Source organism: Pteronotus mesoamericanus, unplaced genomic scaffold (assembly GCF_021234165.1).
Source record: "Pteronotus mesoamericanus isolate MK-2021 breed Mesoamerican mustached bat unplaced genomic scaffold, CSHL_Meso_final scaffold_533, whole genome shotgun sequence".
NCBI classification, from domain to species: domain Eukaryota; kingdom Metazoa; phylum Chordata; class Mammalia; order Chiroptera; family Mormoopidae; genus Pteronotus; species Pteronotus mesoamericanus.
Window position 1 is genome coordinate 4,663,294 of NW_026555320.1, and position 14,947 is coordinate 4,678,240.

The 14,947-nt window shown below is 61.3% G+C and overlaps 1 protein-coding gene across 1 annotated transcript; it reads right to left on the reverse strand.

Annotated features, from left to right (window-relative positions):
- Positions 1–2,854: 2,854 nt before the first annotated feature.
- On the reverse strand, positions 2,855–6,520 carry LOC129087663 (protein piccolo-like). Its single transcript, XM_054594606.1, has one exon. The coding sequence runs from the start codon at positions 6,518–6,520 to the stop codon at positions 2,855–2,857; it is 3,666 nt and encodes a 1,221-aa protein (XP_054450581.1).
- Positions 6,521–14,947: the final 8,427 nt, after the last annotated feature.

A 14,947-nucleotide genomic window follows, 5' to 3' on the forward strand; every position in this document is an offset into this window, starting at 1 on the left:
CATTGCCATCCTCAAGTCTGGGCGGGGGTGGCTGGCCCAGTCTGCCCTTCCTATGTGGCACTGAATTTCCCAAACTATAAAAGTCACCCATGGCCCGGTGTGGAATCTGCTTTCTTCCCAGTTTTATGGCGGGCAAATACTTCCTGAGCAGAATCCCCCTCGGTGGGTGGCCTGGGTTGGGATATCGGGATACAGACCTTGCCCCTGCCCACAGAGCACTGGAGCTGAAGCCTGGACAAGGAAGCCCTACAGTGCTTGTGCTTTCCTTGGCTGGGGGCTGACCAGACCCAGCCCCTTACTGAGGGAGGCAGAGAACTGCCAGGCAGAGGCTCTAAAGGAAGTCCTTGGCCATTTCTCTGTCCCGTGTCAGGGAGGCGCTTGCCCCTGTCCCCTCACAGGCTCTGAGGCCCGTATCTGAAGGGCAGACTTAGGCTTCCTGATGCCTGAAGCTGGGCTCCACCCAACCCAACCTGCCCATGGAGCCTGTGACCCCGTCCTGGGAGGAGTCCTCCCCTGTCCCCAACCCTTGGCCATGTTGAGTCACCCCTGCATGGCTCCTCTTGGCTGCTGATGGGAGTGACTCCCCAAGAGAGGAAGCTGGGGCTGGGCTGGAAGGCGAGCCTGGGAAGTGACTGCTCAGACAAAGCCCCTCAGTATCTTCCTCCAGAAGGGGTGCTGAGGAGCACTTCACATCCCTCCCTGGCTTTGGGTCACCTCTTCCAGGCCAGGCCGATGTCACGTCCGGGTGCTCTCAGTCATGGCATCAACCCCAGCAGCGAGCAGGAATCGCCTGGCAATCTGGGTACCCGCAGCGCAGAGCCTGTGCCTCCTCTCAACATGCTCAGTTCACGTCTGCAGAATGAATGAACAGCCTGGCACTCAGTCCTGCCCGCTGTCTGCCCACTGCCTCCGAAACAACACTTCTCTGAGTTGTGTGGTGCAGCTGAGCAATGGCGTGCTGACCCCACGCATGTCACACACATTTTCTGTCTTTCCAGAAGGTTATGCATATCTAGGCATGAAGCAGCTGAGCTAAGGAGGGGCTGCAATGAGGGATTTAGAGCCAGGGGAAGAGGTGCCTTGCAAGCGCCCTGCCTGCTGCTGGCAGGGCTCCACCTCTTCTTGGTCCTGTGCACACTCCATGTGCCTGTGGGTGAGAGCACGTGGCAGGGTGTATGTGCACACGTGTGAGTGTGTCTGTGTGCTCTTCTGCTGAAGGGGAAGGCAACGGCACTGTGTGTGCAGTGGTGCCCAGGGGCACGTGTCTGCATTCTGTGTGCACCCAGGCGTGCTTGCTCGCATGTGCGCATGGATGTGGAGCCAGTCCCTGGAGACACTGGGCCCTGGAGGCACTGGTGCCCTTCCTGCATGACACAAGCCTCAGGATTGTGGAGACTGAATCAGGGTGTGAGGGCGGGACCGGGGAAGTGGCTGGGCCATGCCTGGGGGTGGGCAGGGGCCGGGATGACCCTGTGTACTTGGCTGTTTCTAGTCTCCCACACCTCGGGCCGCCCCTCACCCGCAGGTATGTGTGTGGCAGGGAGATGTGACCAGACCTTCATCCTTAGTGGAGAGGGCAACACGCAGACAGAACCCAGGGTTAGGACCGGGCTGTGGTCTATCCTTAAGCCTGCAGCCAGAGCAGCACAGGCAGGGTAAGGCTTCATTGCCTTGGCTTTAACCTTTAGGCGCCCACTGGGTAGGAAGTGGCGATACCGGCTGCATGCCGCCCTTTCAGCTCTGTAAGAGCATGGGCCGGGGTGGCAGATTGCCACTTCTACTCCCGCTTTCAGAGCTGCACAAGGTTAGGACCCATGACTTCTAGCCAATGCCCTGGCCAGAGGCCCCAGCACAGGGCAGGGCTTGGGACCAGAGCAGAGGCAGTTGGCACCGGCATCGGCATTGCCTGGGAGCCTCTTGGAGGATCCGCTGGGGCGGCGTGCGCCCTGGCCGCCCTGCGGGCAGGAGCTGCCTGTGTTGGGAAGCTGAGGAGGGGAAGGGAGCCCAAGGCCGACTGTTTGCCTCTCACCCGAGCTAGCGCGTCAGAGAGGCAGGATAAAGCGCACACCCACAGACCAGGCCAGAGTCCCAGCCCCGGTCCAGGTGTGCTGCCCTCTCCTGCCCCAGAGCCAAGACTTAGCTGCCCCACTACCCCGACTTCCTGCCCCAGGGGATCGAAGGCCAGCACTCCCACACCCTCACATTCTGCCTGGTGGACAGAAGCCCCTGCCTACCCAGTAGAGAGCTCTAGCCAAGGTTCAGATTTTAGGAAGTTACTACATTACCAGGCAAGAAGCCTCAAGAAGCCCAGATTCTGACAGGGACTGTCCCTTGGGGTCAACAAATGCCCCAGGTCCCCAACCATCGTTGGAACTATTTGGCTGTTACCTACATTGCTGGCCTCAGCCCCCTGTATAGGGCCCAGGGTGGGGGAGGGCAAGTAGTCCTTTCCTGTGCAGCTAGGGGAGGGGGCTGCTCCCCCCATCATGACTCACTCCAGGCTGTGTGGGTTATTACATTATGTTTGAAATTGCCATGGCAACCAGCTGGCAATCAAGTGTAATTGCACTTGTCGCCAGGGCAACGGGGCAAAACTCACAGCAGCCACTCTCCATGTTTGCCCTTGGGGTACAGTAAAGGTCAGGTTAGACCAGAGCCAGTGCCAAGGGGGCGCTCTAGAAAGGATAGAATTGCTGGGACCCATGGAGCTCCAGGGTGCAGAGGCAGGGCACACCCTGCGTGTGCTAAGGCCTCATCCCTGACCCCATGCCGGGGCTCCTGCCCTTTCCACGCCGCCCTGGGCCTAAACCATGCCATAGTGTTCAAAGTAAGGAGAACCAGAACTTTTATGTGCTCACAGATGGTACTTGTAGATGGCCCACGGGCCCTCCTCCTCGTACTCACGGCGGCTGAGCCACAGGTTTTGGAAGGAGTCCCGGGACGCCATGATGGAGCCTCCAAGCCAGGCGGCAACTGCGCGGTGGGGAGAGGCCAGCACAGTTGCGCCAGGGCCCAGCTCCCTTCTCAAGCGCTCGGGAAAGCCACCCAACAGGGTGCTGCCACCGTCTAGCACCACATTGGCCAGCAGCTGCCTCTGCTGCTTGGCCTCCAGCCGGCTGATGCTTAGGAGAGCGAGCTGTGGGAGGCCTGGCTGGTTGAGGCCGAGCAGATCGGGCTGGAAGAGGGCTTCAGGGCAGCAGAAGCGCTCCGAGCCCAATGTGATGACCTGCTTATCTGGAAGCACGAAGTCCACCTGGGCCCGGGCCTGAGCACGAGCCGTCTCAGCCTTCAGATTCAATGTTACATAGCAGCAGTCCTCTTTAATCTGGTTGACTAGCCCTTTCTCAGGTAGCGGGTGGCCACCCGCCAGCAATAGCTGAGCCAGGTATTCAGTGAGGTCAGCACCGGCCACATCTAGCCGGTAGGTGTCAAGTGGGGCCAGGTCCCCAGTGAGGATGGGCGCCACATAAGAGGTGCCATGGCCACTGCCCAGCACCAGCCCTGTGGTGCGCCCGTAAGCGTAAAGTGCCAGCAGGGCCTGATGCGCTGTCTGCATGGCGGGCACATGGAAATGCTCAAAGAGGATTTCAGCGACCTTTTCTCGGTTGGTGCGCGGTGAGGTGGGCGAGTCGGCTACAAGGACAGCCAGCTCCTCCGGCTGCACACCCAGCCTGCAATAGAACAGGTGCTGCCACAGCACCTCCAGTGCATCCCAGTCGGAGACCACTCCTCGATTCAGCACCGTGCAGGAGGAGCCCTCCCTGTTCTCGGGTATCACAGACCTGGGCTGGTGCTGGCCGGGCGGCTGCAGCAGCTGGACACACGAGGGTACCACACTGAGGATGTGGTCCTCTCTAGCCAGTCCACATTTGGTGAAGCCCGTGCCTGTGTCAATCACTACAGCTGCCATGACCTGGTAGGGTCCCAGGGAGTGGCAGCAGAGCACTGGGGACTGTACTGGCAGAGAATCTGTGGAGGACACAAGATCACAGTAGGCCCCACGGAGGAGGCCAAGTTTGGTGTCCATTGACGAACCTGCAATGTCCTCAGCTGTCAGCTTGAGCTGGGGACCCTGGGGCTCAGGGCCCCCCGTGGCCATGGGCAAGACCCTGCAGCCAGGGCCAGGCGCAGTGGACGTGGTCAGGGAGAGCTGCTCCTCCTGGGCGCTGTGAGAGCTGCCCTGCGGCCAGGATGCGCGCTGCTGTGCACTGGAGCCTGGAGCGGCCCCGACACCTGCCTTCTCTCTGCTCACATAGTCACAGGTCTTTTCAGGGGCCGGGGGCATCTGAAGCACCCCCACATGGCTGGGCAGACCCAAGGCCTCCCCTTCCCGGCACAGGGCGGGGGCGTGGCCAGCCTCCCTGGTTGTGGGCGTGCCTCCTGGGAGGATGAGCTCTTTGGAGATAGAGAGGTCTTGGGAAAAGGGGGTTGGCCCAGTGAAAGAAAGCTGCCTGGCAAGGACGGGCCCAGTGAGAGGGGGCTGGCCAGGAAGCGGGGGCTGCCTGGTTGAGGCGGGCTGCTCAGCAGAGGCAGGCTGGCCAGTTGGAGGGGGCTGCCCAGAGAGGGGGTGCTGGTCAGCTAGTGGGGGCCAGCCGCCGGACGGGTCCTGCCCGGCACCCTCAGCTGGAGGGTTGTCAGGGTGAGCAGCATGGACCTCTTTCCAGCTGTGGCAGCCCATCTCCTCTGGGAGCAGGGATCTGGGTGCCTCCTGGGGTGTGGCCGAAGGAGCAGCCTCTGGGGTTGGCTCTGAGTTCATCCACTGTAGTTTCTTGGCCTGGACCGTAAGGGTGTCCTGCATTCCAGAAGCATCCAGCCTCCAGAGGGTGTGACTAGATTCAGTTTTTTCAGCATCAGGTTTGGAGCAGCCAGGATCGTGGACCCGGCTCAATGTCCCCTCACCAAACGCCAACGGAACGGGCCCGCTGAGCACCCCCAGTCTGAGGGGCGTCTCAGTACCAAGGGAGCCCAGGTTGAGCCTGGCCTCCTTGGGAACCAGGGCCACCTCTCGGTAGCTGCCAGAAGAGAGGCTGGAGGGCACGGGGCTAGACAGCACTGATGAGATGGGCCAGAAGCTGGGGTGCTTGCTGTCAGGCGGGGCCATGGGCACAGCCCATGGCCAGGGGGATGGCATAGTTTCAGGGCCATAAACAGCTGGGGGTTTGGGCATGAAGCCCATCAGTACTGCTTGTGAGCCCATGAGGTCGTAGCACAGTTCCCCCATCCTGGTGTTGCCCGTGGCCGCATCAAACACCAGCACCTGGTCTTCCATGGCACCCTGGAGCTGGCAGGTAGGAGCAGTGGAGAGGGGGGCCTGCATGGCTTCTTTGGGAGGCTGGACTGGGGACTGCTTGTGGCAGGCTACTCGGCAGGCAGAGAGGGATACACTGGAGCAAGTGTTGCTGCAGATTTTGAGGGGCCGCTGGTCTGCCTGGGAGCCGCAGGTCTCCTGGCTCCTCGGGAACTCGGTGTCTGGACTTCCTGAGCCTGGTGCTGGACTGCCTGGTCTGGAGGTACCGGCTGGAGGCTTCTCAGCTGGCTTCTCAGGCTGCCTGGGTAACGTCTGCCTTCCGGCAGCCTGGAGCTCCTGGGCAAGGCCTGGGGACTCTTTCTGAGTGGGTCCTGCGGTGGGAAGCTTCTCCTGAGGACCCAAGTTCCCTTTGTCCTGGCAAGATGTGACCGCACTGGAAGACTCCAAGAGGACTGACAGTTGGTGGCCACACTTCCTGAGCAGGGGGTCTTGGGACAAGCCCCTGGTAGTGGCAATGCTGCCAGTCAGGCGGTCGGGGTGGCAGGTGTAAGGTTCAGCTGTTGCTGGTATCGCGGTTGACTCCGGAGCTGGAGTATTTGCCTGAGCTGGAGTTGGAGGAGCTTGAGCCGGACACAGGCCCTTGCCCTGGCCCTGATCTTGGGCTGCAGTCAGAAGGGGACCTTGGGCTGTAGCTGAGCTGTCCTCCCCTGGGAGGGTACAGGGAAGCCACGGGCTCATCCTAATGTCCAAGGGAGCTAGCTGGCCAGTGCTGCAGGGGCCTTTGCCCCAGCCCACGAGGACCTTAGCTGGAGCCTTGCCCCGCCCCGCACCCTGCTCCTGAAGCCAGGAGCAGCCGAATCCATGCTGGACCGTGTCGCTGGTGCTGTCAGTGCCTGTGCTCAGGGGTAGGGCCAGGGTCCCGTTCTCCATGAGGAGATGCGTGACAGGGCTTGGAAACGGGCTGGCGGAGGAGAATCCCAAGGCTTCCTGGGAGGCCTGCTCGCAGCCGCCCTGGGCACTAACTTCAGCCAGGCCCTGGAGTAGCTGGCAAATGGGCTCAGGGACACAGGCCTCGGAGGCTTGGCCGCAGACCCCCTCAGTGATGACCTCGGTGGATAATGAGAACCCCTGGCGAAGGTACATGGACCCCGAGTTTGTCCATGGTCCCCGGGACCCTTGGAGGCCACCCCCCAGCTGCTGGCTACTGACTGAGGAGGGGCGGCCCTGGGGGCCCAAGGGGTCAGGGTCCCCCACCTTCTTGGTGACTTCCATAGTCCTGCTCCATGCCCTAGGCGCCCTGCCCCCACTGCGTTGCCATGACAACCGCACACATCACAGCCCCCAGTGACCTGGGTGGGGGTGACAGCATGTGGGAAACCAGGGGCTCCACCCAGGGAGCCTTGAGAGACAAAAATGCCTGGCTGGCCTAACAGAGCCACCAATCCTAAGCCGGCCTCCTGTCCCCTTACTGGCCAGGGGACTACTCTGCCCAGGCCAGCCCTGACGTGAGGGCAGTGCCCTGGGAGCGGGGACGGTAGGCAGTGTGCGGCCACGAGACCAAGGCGGAGGTGCTGAGGAAGGCCCGGGGGCCCAGTCTACCTCGGATGCCAGATGGGCTCCTTCTCATTTCCCAAGTGGCAACTCAAGACGAGGCCCTGACCCAGGGATGTAGTTCCAAGTATGTGACACGAGGCCCTTCGTGGGGTCAAAGCCCCTTCACCACCATCCTGGGAGGTAGAGGAGGCTGAGGGGCACAGGCTCAGGCCCGAGAGCCCTTCCCCCAGGTTCTTCAGCTCCCGCTCCGGGGACAGCAGCTCCTTGGCAATCTTTCTGCTCCAGATGGTTCTCCTCTGCCTGTGCCTCTCAGAGTCCCCTCCCCAGAGCCACATGTCCTCGAGACCTAGGACCGGCATCCCACAGCGGTGGGGATGGGGCCACACGGGTGAGGGCGGGGCCTCGGCTCAGAATTCTCAGGTCAGAAGGTTCTGGCTCTCGTCACATTGCAGCCAGCACGGGGGTAGAACACTGGGCCAGCCAAGTAGCAATTACAAGTTGGGCCACAGAGGGACATAGTGGTTACAGTGCTGTCCACAGTGCGCGCAGGGCTGGTACACAGTGGTGTACGGTGGGTGCAGGACCAGACACACAGTAGGCACAGCTTTGTGTACAGTGAGGACCAGTCAAACAAAGGACTGGACATAGCAGGGCTCCTCGGAAGCATAAGCTATTAGACCAGGTGGGCAGTTTTGCTCTCCATTTTTAAGATGGGCAAACGGAGGGACAGAGAGGGGTGGGGCCTGCCTAGACCACCAGCCTAGGCCCAGATGCGCCTTGCAACCAGAGGGGACAGACCTAGGCAGCCGCCTGGGGCACCGCTCACGGCCAGAAGCTTGGGCCTAGAGGGTCCGACCTGGCGCTGGGCCAGGCAGGTCCTGCTCCGTATCCCCCGGCTATAAGCTCTGGGCCTCCTCCCTCCATCCTCCAGGGCCAGGTCCTTTCAGGCCTCAGTCTTTCTGCCCAGGAAACAGGTTTGTGGAGAATGCAGCTGTAGGCTTGTCCTCTGAAGCTGTGTGTTTTCACAGAGGTTAAAAATAGTGCTTACAGTTGGCCGTGGGGTGTGAAGCGATGTGACCAGGGGCCAAGGCTAGCGCTGTGCTGCGTCTGCACCTTCCAACTCAGCGCTGGGCAGAGCCTGACTCAGCCAGGTTTCAGGCCCCCTGGGCCCCTGCCCCTTTCCCCAGATGTTACCTTCAGTTACGAATGGGGACAGGTGTCTCTGGACAGTGCTGCTCACCACAAACTATGGCCCAGGAAGGTAGCAGAGCCCAAGGGTCTGTGGCCTGCACTTGAGTGAATACACGTTACACACACACGTTTGCTGAACACTATTGACGTCGTTAATCTCTGGAACCAAGAAAACGGCTTTTGGGGTAGTTGTTTTTTTTCCCTACACAATAGAGATGCTAGATCCTGTGCAGCCCTTGAGCTGGGCTGTACCTGAGAGGACTGGAGATGCATAGAGGGAGGTGCTGGGAGCCCCTAAACTGGCCTGAGGTGTCCCAGGGGAGGGAGCAGAGCCACGAAGGAAGGCCGAAGCAGGCAGCCTGGAGAGAGAAATTGCTTCCCACCTGGGAAGAAAGCGCTCCTCAAGCCGTAGGAACAATGACCGTTATGAACTGAGGTCTTCCCCTGTGCCAGGCAGTGTCGAGCACGTGGATCCCAGCCCCCCGGCAATTCAATGAGCCTGGCACTGTCGTCCTTATTTTACGAATGAGGAAATCAAGGCACAGAGAGGAGAGAGAGTTCACAGAGGTCTCAGCCAGTGAGCAATAAAGCCAGAACCCGAAGCCAGGCCACCAGGCTCTGGACCCACACTTCTTCCGGGTGCACAACGCTACTGCTGGTGCCATGCCCGGGGCCAGGCGGGCACTGACCCTGTGGGGAGGAAGCCTCTCCTCCGAGAGCTGCAGCCGCACCCAAGCCAGTGTCCCCTGTGACTGCTCCTCCTCCCAGTGGCTTAGCAGGTGGCCCAGGCCTGGGAGGGGGCATTTTCCCTGTGGGTGCCATGAACCTGGCAGTGCTGATAAGGGGCCAGCTGCACAGCCTGAGGGACCAGGCTGAGTCCTTTGTGCTCAGAATTCTTGGCCGGCCAAGGCCCGTTGCATTGCGTGCCTGTGGGGGGTGGGTGGACAGCAAGGCAGCTAGAGAGGCTCCCAGGCAGGGGCCCTTTTGCCCAGCTCCCAGGAATCAACTAGGAACATTGCCCCCTGTACCTCCCCGCCACGTTTCTAAATAGTCTCTCACCAGGAAGAAGGACATCGAATTCTATTTCTGATTCTAGAAAGTGAGGAGGGCCAACATGTTGCCATGGCAACCTGAGAGCCCCTCCCCCAAGCTGAGCCCATTCCCCAGGCTGAGGGCTATCTGGGATGGGAGGGCGAAGAAGGAACTGGAAGGAGCTCCATACAGAGCCTCCTCTGTGAGGGCAGGTCCCGGCATTGCCTCCTCTCATACCTCGCCTGACTCCCACCTATCAGGTTTGGAGGGAGGGCCGCAGCCTCTGTGGAGAGGGTGAGACTTCCGGAGATGGGGAGAGTTGGTCACTCTGGAGGACACTTCTTTCTTGTGGATCAGGCTGGGACACCTGATCAGGCTGGGAGTCCTGGCTCGTGTGGCCCAGTGGTTTGAATGCTGGCCTGCAAACTGAAAGGTCACCAGTTCGATTCCCAGGCAGGGCACACGCCTGGGTTGCAGGCAGGTCCCCAGTTGGGGGCACATGAAGGACAAATCATCCACATAGCTCTCCCTCTCTTTTTCCCTCCCTTCCCCTCTCTCTGAAGAAAAATAAATAAAATCTTTAAAAAAAAAGAAAAAGAAAAAAAACAGATGCAAGGAGCCTGAAGAGGCTCCCAGGGCAGCCAGCCACCTGCTAATACAGCGTACAGCAGGCCTGTTCCCCAGCGGCAGGCCCCTGTCTACTACCCAAGGGCTCAGGCACCAGAGACTGCTGATGGGTGGCATTTAGATGTGGGTGGGAGGCACTCAAACACGCAGTTCAAACAAAGGCCGGCTCCTGAAAAGACCCAGAAGGGTCATTTGCGCCAACCCTCCCCGGGTGCTGGTGGGGAACTGAAGCCCCGAGGGGGGAGGAAGCGCTGTTGGGATCTCAGCTCCACACCCAGAGCTCTGGCTGTGTTTCCCTCTTCTGACTCTCCCTGGAGCTACCCAAGTGACCTGTGAGCCCTAATCCCCTGCTCCCCTGAGGTCACCTGGCCAGGGTGCCCCCATTCCGTGTCAAAGGAACTGGCGCGGCCTCCTCCTCCCGGGCCCCCGCCTGACCCTGAAGGAAGACGGCCAGGGTGCAGAGAACCCCAGTCCTCGGGGGACCTAAAGCGGGGTGAGGGGCGATAATCCACTCCTAATCTGGGCTGTGGAAGGCGGAACATGAGAGTTCCAGGAGGATGCGGCTTTTAAGCTCTAAGGCATAGAGAAATTTAAATAACAGATGTTTAAAAAATCTTCCCTGCAAGCCTCGGTGCAGTGACCCCTCTGCTGTGATGTGTTACAGCTTAAAAATAGCCCACAATGAACCGCTCTGAGCTCCAATTGACTCAGGCTTACGTAACTCTGCGTGAAAGACGGCCAGCCGCACCAGCCCGCGGGGAGGGCCGCAGCACAGCCACCGGACTGCTGCTGCAGCCGCCGTAGGGGCTGGGGTGGGCTCCTCACCCTCCCGGGGAGCCTTCCCCCGTCCAGCAGGAAGCAGAGGTGCGGGCAAAGCCAGTGCTGCCGGAAGCGCACGTGGCGTCGTGACTGCTGAGAAGAGATCTCCGACCCTACCCTCAGAGGGCATGTGAGCAGAGCCGCCCTCCCCCAGGGTCCCGAGGGACCCGGGCCCAAGGCAGGAGCCCACGTGGGCAGGGTGACTGGGGCTGCCCAAAGAACTCCTTTTCTCCTTTGAAGAGGGGGATCCCCAGCTTGGGGCATCATGTCTGCGGGGCTCATGCCTGGCTGACACTGTCACCACCCCAGAGGCCAGGGGTGGAGCTGACTCCAGGGGTTCACAGTCCAGGCCGCACAGGTGTGCCTGTGGCATGGGAGAAGGCGCTGGCTTCGCAGCCGACTGAATTCCGTGATCTCAGCCACCAGCTGCTTTCTGTCCCCTGCCTCCCTGGTGCATTCCCAGATCCCAAGTGCCCCGTCCAGGGCTGATCACAAGTGTGCAAGTGTGCGCGCGGCTCAACCAACGTGAAAGCCAGCAGGAAGGAGAGGAGGGGAGGACGTCATGGTACCGGGAGCCCCTTGGGCCCCCTCTGCCACTGCCCATGCTGAGCCCTAGAGATTCAGCACTTCCCTCAGCTCCCACCTCCTGAGCTCAAGCCTGACCCCTGAGCTCCTATAGAGCAACGGTGTGACAGGTGACAGCCCAGTGTGAAGACCTCTTGCCATTTTCCCAGCAAAGGGCGGGCTGCCGGGCCCTTTAGTGCCTCTGCTTCCCTTCCAAGTTCAGGGCTACCAGGTGGGTGGGGGAGGGGGCTTGGGTAGCCATAAAAGGCCGGGAGCTGGCCCTAGGCTCCTCATCCTGCCAAGTGAGGGGATAGCTCTTGCTGCCTCCCTCTCCAGGGCAGCCCGACAGTCCCTGCTAGGCCTGGGGTGAACATCTGGGGGCCAGGGACAGAGGATGCTCAGGGCGTTGAAAGAATAGAGAGCAAGACGCAGAGGCCATGGGGAAGCCAGGAGTGGAGCCCCTGTTCCATATAGAGGCTGGGGTCGTGAGTTTCTTTCTGGGATAAACTGACAGGGACGGGAGTTCAGGAGAAACAGTCATTTCTGAGAGTGTCCGAGGGTGTCAGTAGGGGTTGCCTGGGATTCAGGTGGCACACCTCTGGACTGAGCTGGGTCAGGCAGGCTGTGTCACTCGCCGGACACCTGCTGCCTGCTTGCCTTTGGGCCAAGGACTCCTCCCAAGAGAGGGCCAAGTCTGAAGACCATGCTCCAGGTCACCATCCTCAGACATAAGAACCCACCCAGGGGGCCATCAGAGCCAGAGGTGAATGTGGCAGCTGCCCTGGCTCTCCTGGCATCTGTGCTCATTGGGATAAAGCCCCCACTGGCGCAAACCCCAAAGGACTGAGGCCCCGTTTGCCCTGCTGTGCCCAGTGCAGAGTGCTGGGTGGCCTCACCCAGCCGCTCCCTCCTCCAGGCTGGTGCAGCCCTGCCTCTGGGCTCGTTGGACTCGCAGGTGGGCAGAGCAGAGGCTGAGGGTGAAGAGACCTTCCGTTCGTGAGGGTGTCACCGAGGGGAATTCGCCAGCCCAGCGTGTTTTCCACCAGGGCCTGGTGGCTGAAGGCTCACGGCTCAGCTATTGATTCCCAGGGCTGTTTGTCCCCAGGCAGAGGCAACCTGTCTGAGAGCCACGGCCTGGGTCCCCATGAGCCTCAGACCCTCGCAGCAGCGCCCACGTCCCCGGCCCCAACATCTGAGAGTACCGCTGTCTCCCCTACAGGTGAGGGAGGGGACTCAGTTCATGGAATGTTCCCAGGGGCAGACCTGGGACCTTACTGGGCTGGAAGAGGGAGTCACTGATGATGCCGTTGGCCAGGAAGCTCCCAGGGCTTAAAGTGGGACTCTATCTGGAGCCCTCCGGTATGGCCCCCTCAAGGAGGTTGCAGCTCCCCGGGGAAAATTCTCTCAAGGGCCGGGACATAAGCGGAACTTCGGACCAGACTCATGGTCAGCACCAACGCAGATCAGCGTACTCCAGGCTCGTCTCCAGGTGCCAGAAAGCACCGACACCAGTGGGTGCTCAGGAGAGTGTGAGTCATCGGTCGCTCCCTGGGCCCCAGCTCCCATGCTGGCCTCTGCAGCCTTTACTGGCACCTGCCTGTCCCCAGCACCCCTGAGGCAGGGGAGCTGGCAGCTCTCCACAGCTTGCGGCGGACTCCCAGGGCCCTGGAAGAAAGCTCTGCACTCGCCAGCCCATCCTCGCGGCAGGCTCGGACCCACCACGGCCGCCAGCCAGCTCGCCCTTGCAGGGGCGCCCTTCATGCCTGAGGGACTGTTCAGGCCACCACCGCCCACCAGAAAGGCGGCCCAGCCTCACGAGCCCTGGAAGTCACTCAGGGTCTCCCAGCCCATCTGGGGGCTTAGAACTAACTCTCCCCCCTCACCTCCCCTGTGGCATAGGCAGGAACTTAAAACCCTGAAGCAATGCCAGCTCCTGACACTGCAGGCACTTGGAGGACAGCGGCACCGCCCCGGTGGGGGGTGCGGGGAAAAGGTACAGCTGTGCCACGACCCAGGGGCCGAGCGCTGGCTTCACTGGGGCCCCTCGCTGAGCATCCCGACCTAGGAAACCGGACGCCCCTTGCAGCTCCCTTCCACCTCCCTTTTCTGGGAGCCCCTCTCCTTGCCAAGCTCCCCTCCCAGCCAGAGACCCCCTTCCTCTCCAAGTCCCTCTCTTAGGGACACACGAGCCGGTGGTCCCCAAGCTGCAGAGGTTCCGTGGGAAGAGGGCTCAGCCCAGCTTCAGAGAAGCCACGGGGCCTGCCCCTCACTCCCCACCCAGGGCTTGGTGCTCTGGGCGGCCCCTCCGTCCCCAGGCCAAGGTCAGGGCACGAGGACTGCAAGTCAGGGGGACTGAGACAGCCCTTTGCAACTGGCATGGATGGGGACCACAGCAGGGGCGGGTACCCCAGGACATTCCACTCAGCTCTCTCCTAGCCTCGGGGGCAACGCTACTGTCCCCGCACCCCCGCAAGGAGCCAAGGGGTCTCTTCTACGCCTGTACTGAGTGGGTAGCACAGGCGCAATGGTAGACAGGCAGATGGGCCGCTCTGCCCCTCTCCTGCTCATGGGCCTCCAGTCTTTGGACTCCGGCACTTGAGCAGAATAGTCCCCCTTTAAGCTTTGTCTACCTGTCCTCAGGGTCCCTAGGCTCCCCGGCTGGGCCTCCCACTGGCCTGAGGGGGGTTGAGCAGACAGCCGTACAGTGGAGAACACTGGGCAGCTCCAGTCCCAAGGAGACCCCCATCCTGCTTACCAGGGTGCCATGGGACAGGGCAGAGTTGGGGACTCACAGGAGAGGGAACGTGCTCCCCTTAGGGCAAACTGGGGTCCCCCAAACTGGCAGGATAAGGACTATGGGGGTCCTGAGCAAGAGAGAGGAACTGCCATGATGCAGGTCCTGGGCCCAGCTGCCCCCTCAGCATCGAGGGTGCAGCCAGGGCTAGTGCGAGGAGGAGGCTCTTCTCCCTCTCCGGTGGCACCTGGCCCGCAAAGCGGCTCACGTAGCACAGCCTTGACGAGCATGAATAGCCTGGGCGGTCGGCACCTCAGAGCAGGTGCCTGGAGAGTGTGGCGCTGAGGCCCTACTGCTGGCTCACTGCTCTCAAGGCTGCAGGGACAATGCTGGCAGGGTGGGGGGAGGGGGAGCAAGTGTCCCTGCCCTGACAGTGTGCTGCAGTGGGGGGGGTGGGGGGTGGAGGTGGGGGGTGCTGCAGGTGGTGCAGGGAGCCCTGGAGAGGGACTAGAGCCCGGGGAAGGGGACAAGCAGGCTGCGCGGCAGGAAGAGCCACCTAGCCTGCTGCAATCCTCGGTCATCAGCAGCCTTCTTGGTTCTGGTCAGAAGTCCCCAGGGCCCTGGAACCTGCACCTGGGCCTTGCCTACCTTCCTGTTGTCTGGAGCCTTCTTGCTGACCTGAAACCTGTCCGGCCTCAGGGCCTCTCTCCCAACTCTGCTTCTGGCATAGCTTCCACCGGACAGGGCCTCAGTGAAAAGGTCACCTCTGGGGCATTTTCCATCCAGTGCTTCCCCCTTTCTATCCAGTGCTGATCTCCATCACCCCCAATGCCACTGGTCTTTTTCTTTCATAGCATTTACCACGATTTGCTTAAATAGTCATTTGTTCATTTACTGGTTCACGGGCCGGCAGCTGGTCACGGCTGAGTCCCTGTGCCCAGCAGGCCAGGCACATAGCAGCTCTGTAAGCACTCAGTACATTGAGGGTCACCCTCACTGGCTCCCTCTGTGGAGTGACGGGTCAACGTGCCTTGTTCCACCCCTGTAGCCTGAAGGCTAAGGGTAAGGGACCGGGCAGAGTGCAAGTCGAGCCACCCCCTGGCATGGCATAGCCCAGAGGCTAACTCCCAGGAGTGGCTATGCACGTCCAGCCCCTCAGGGCCTGCCTGGGGCTGAGG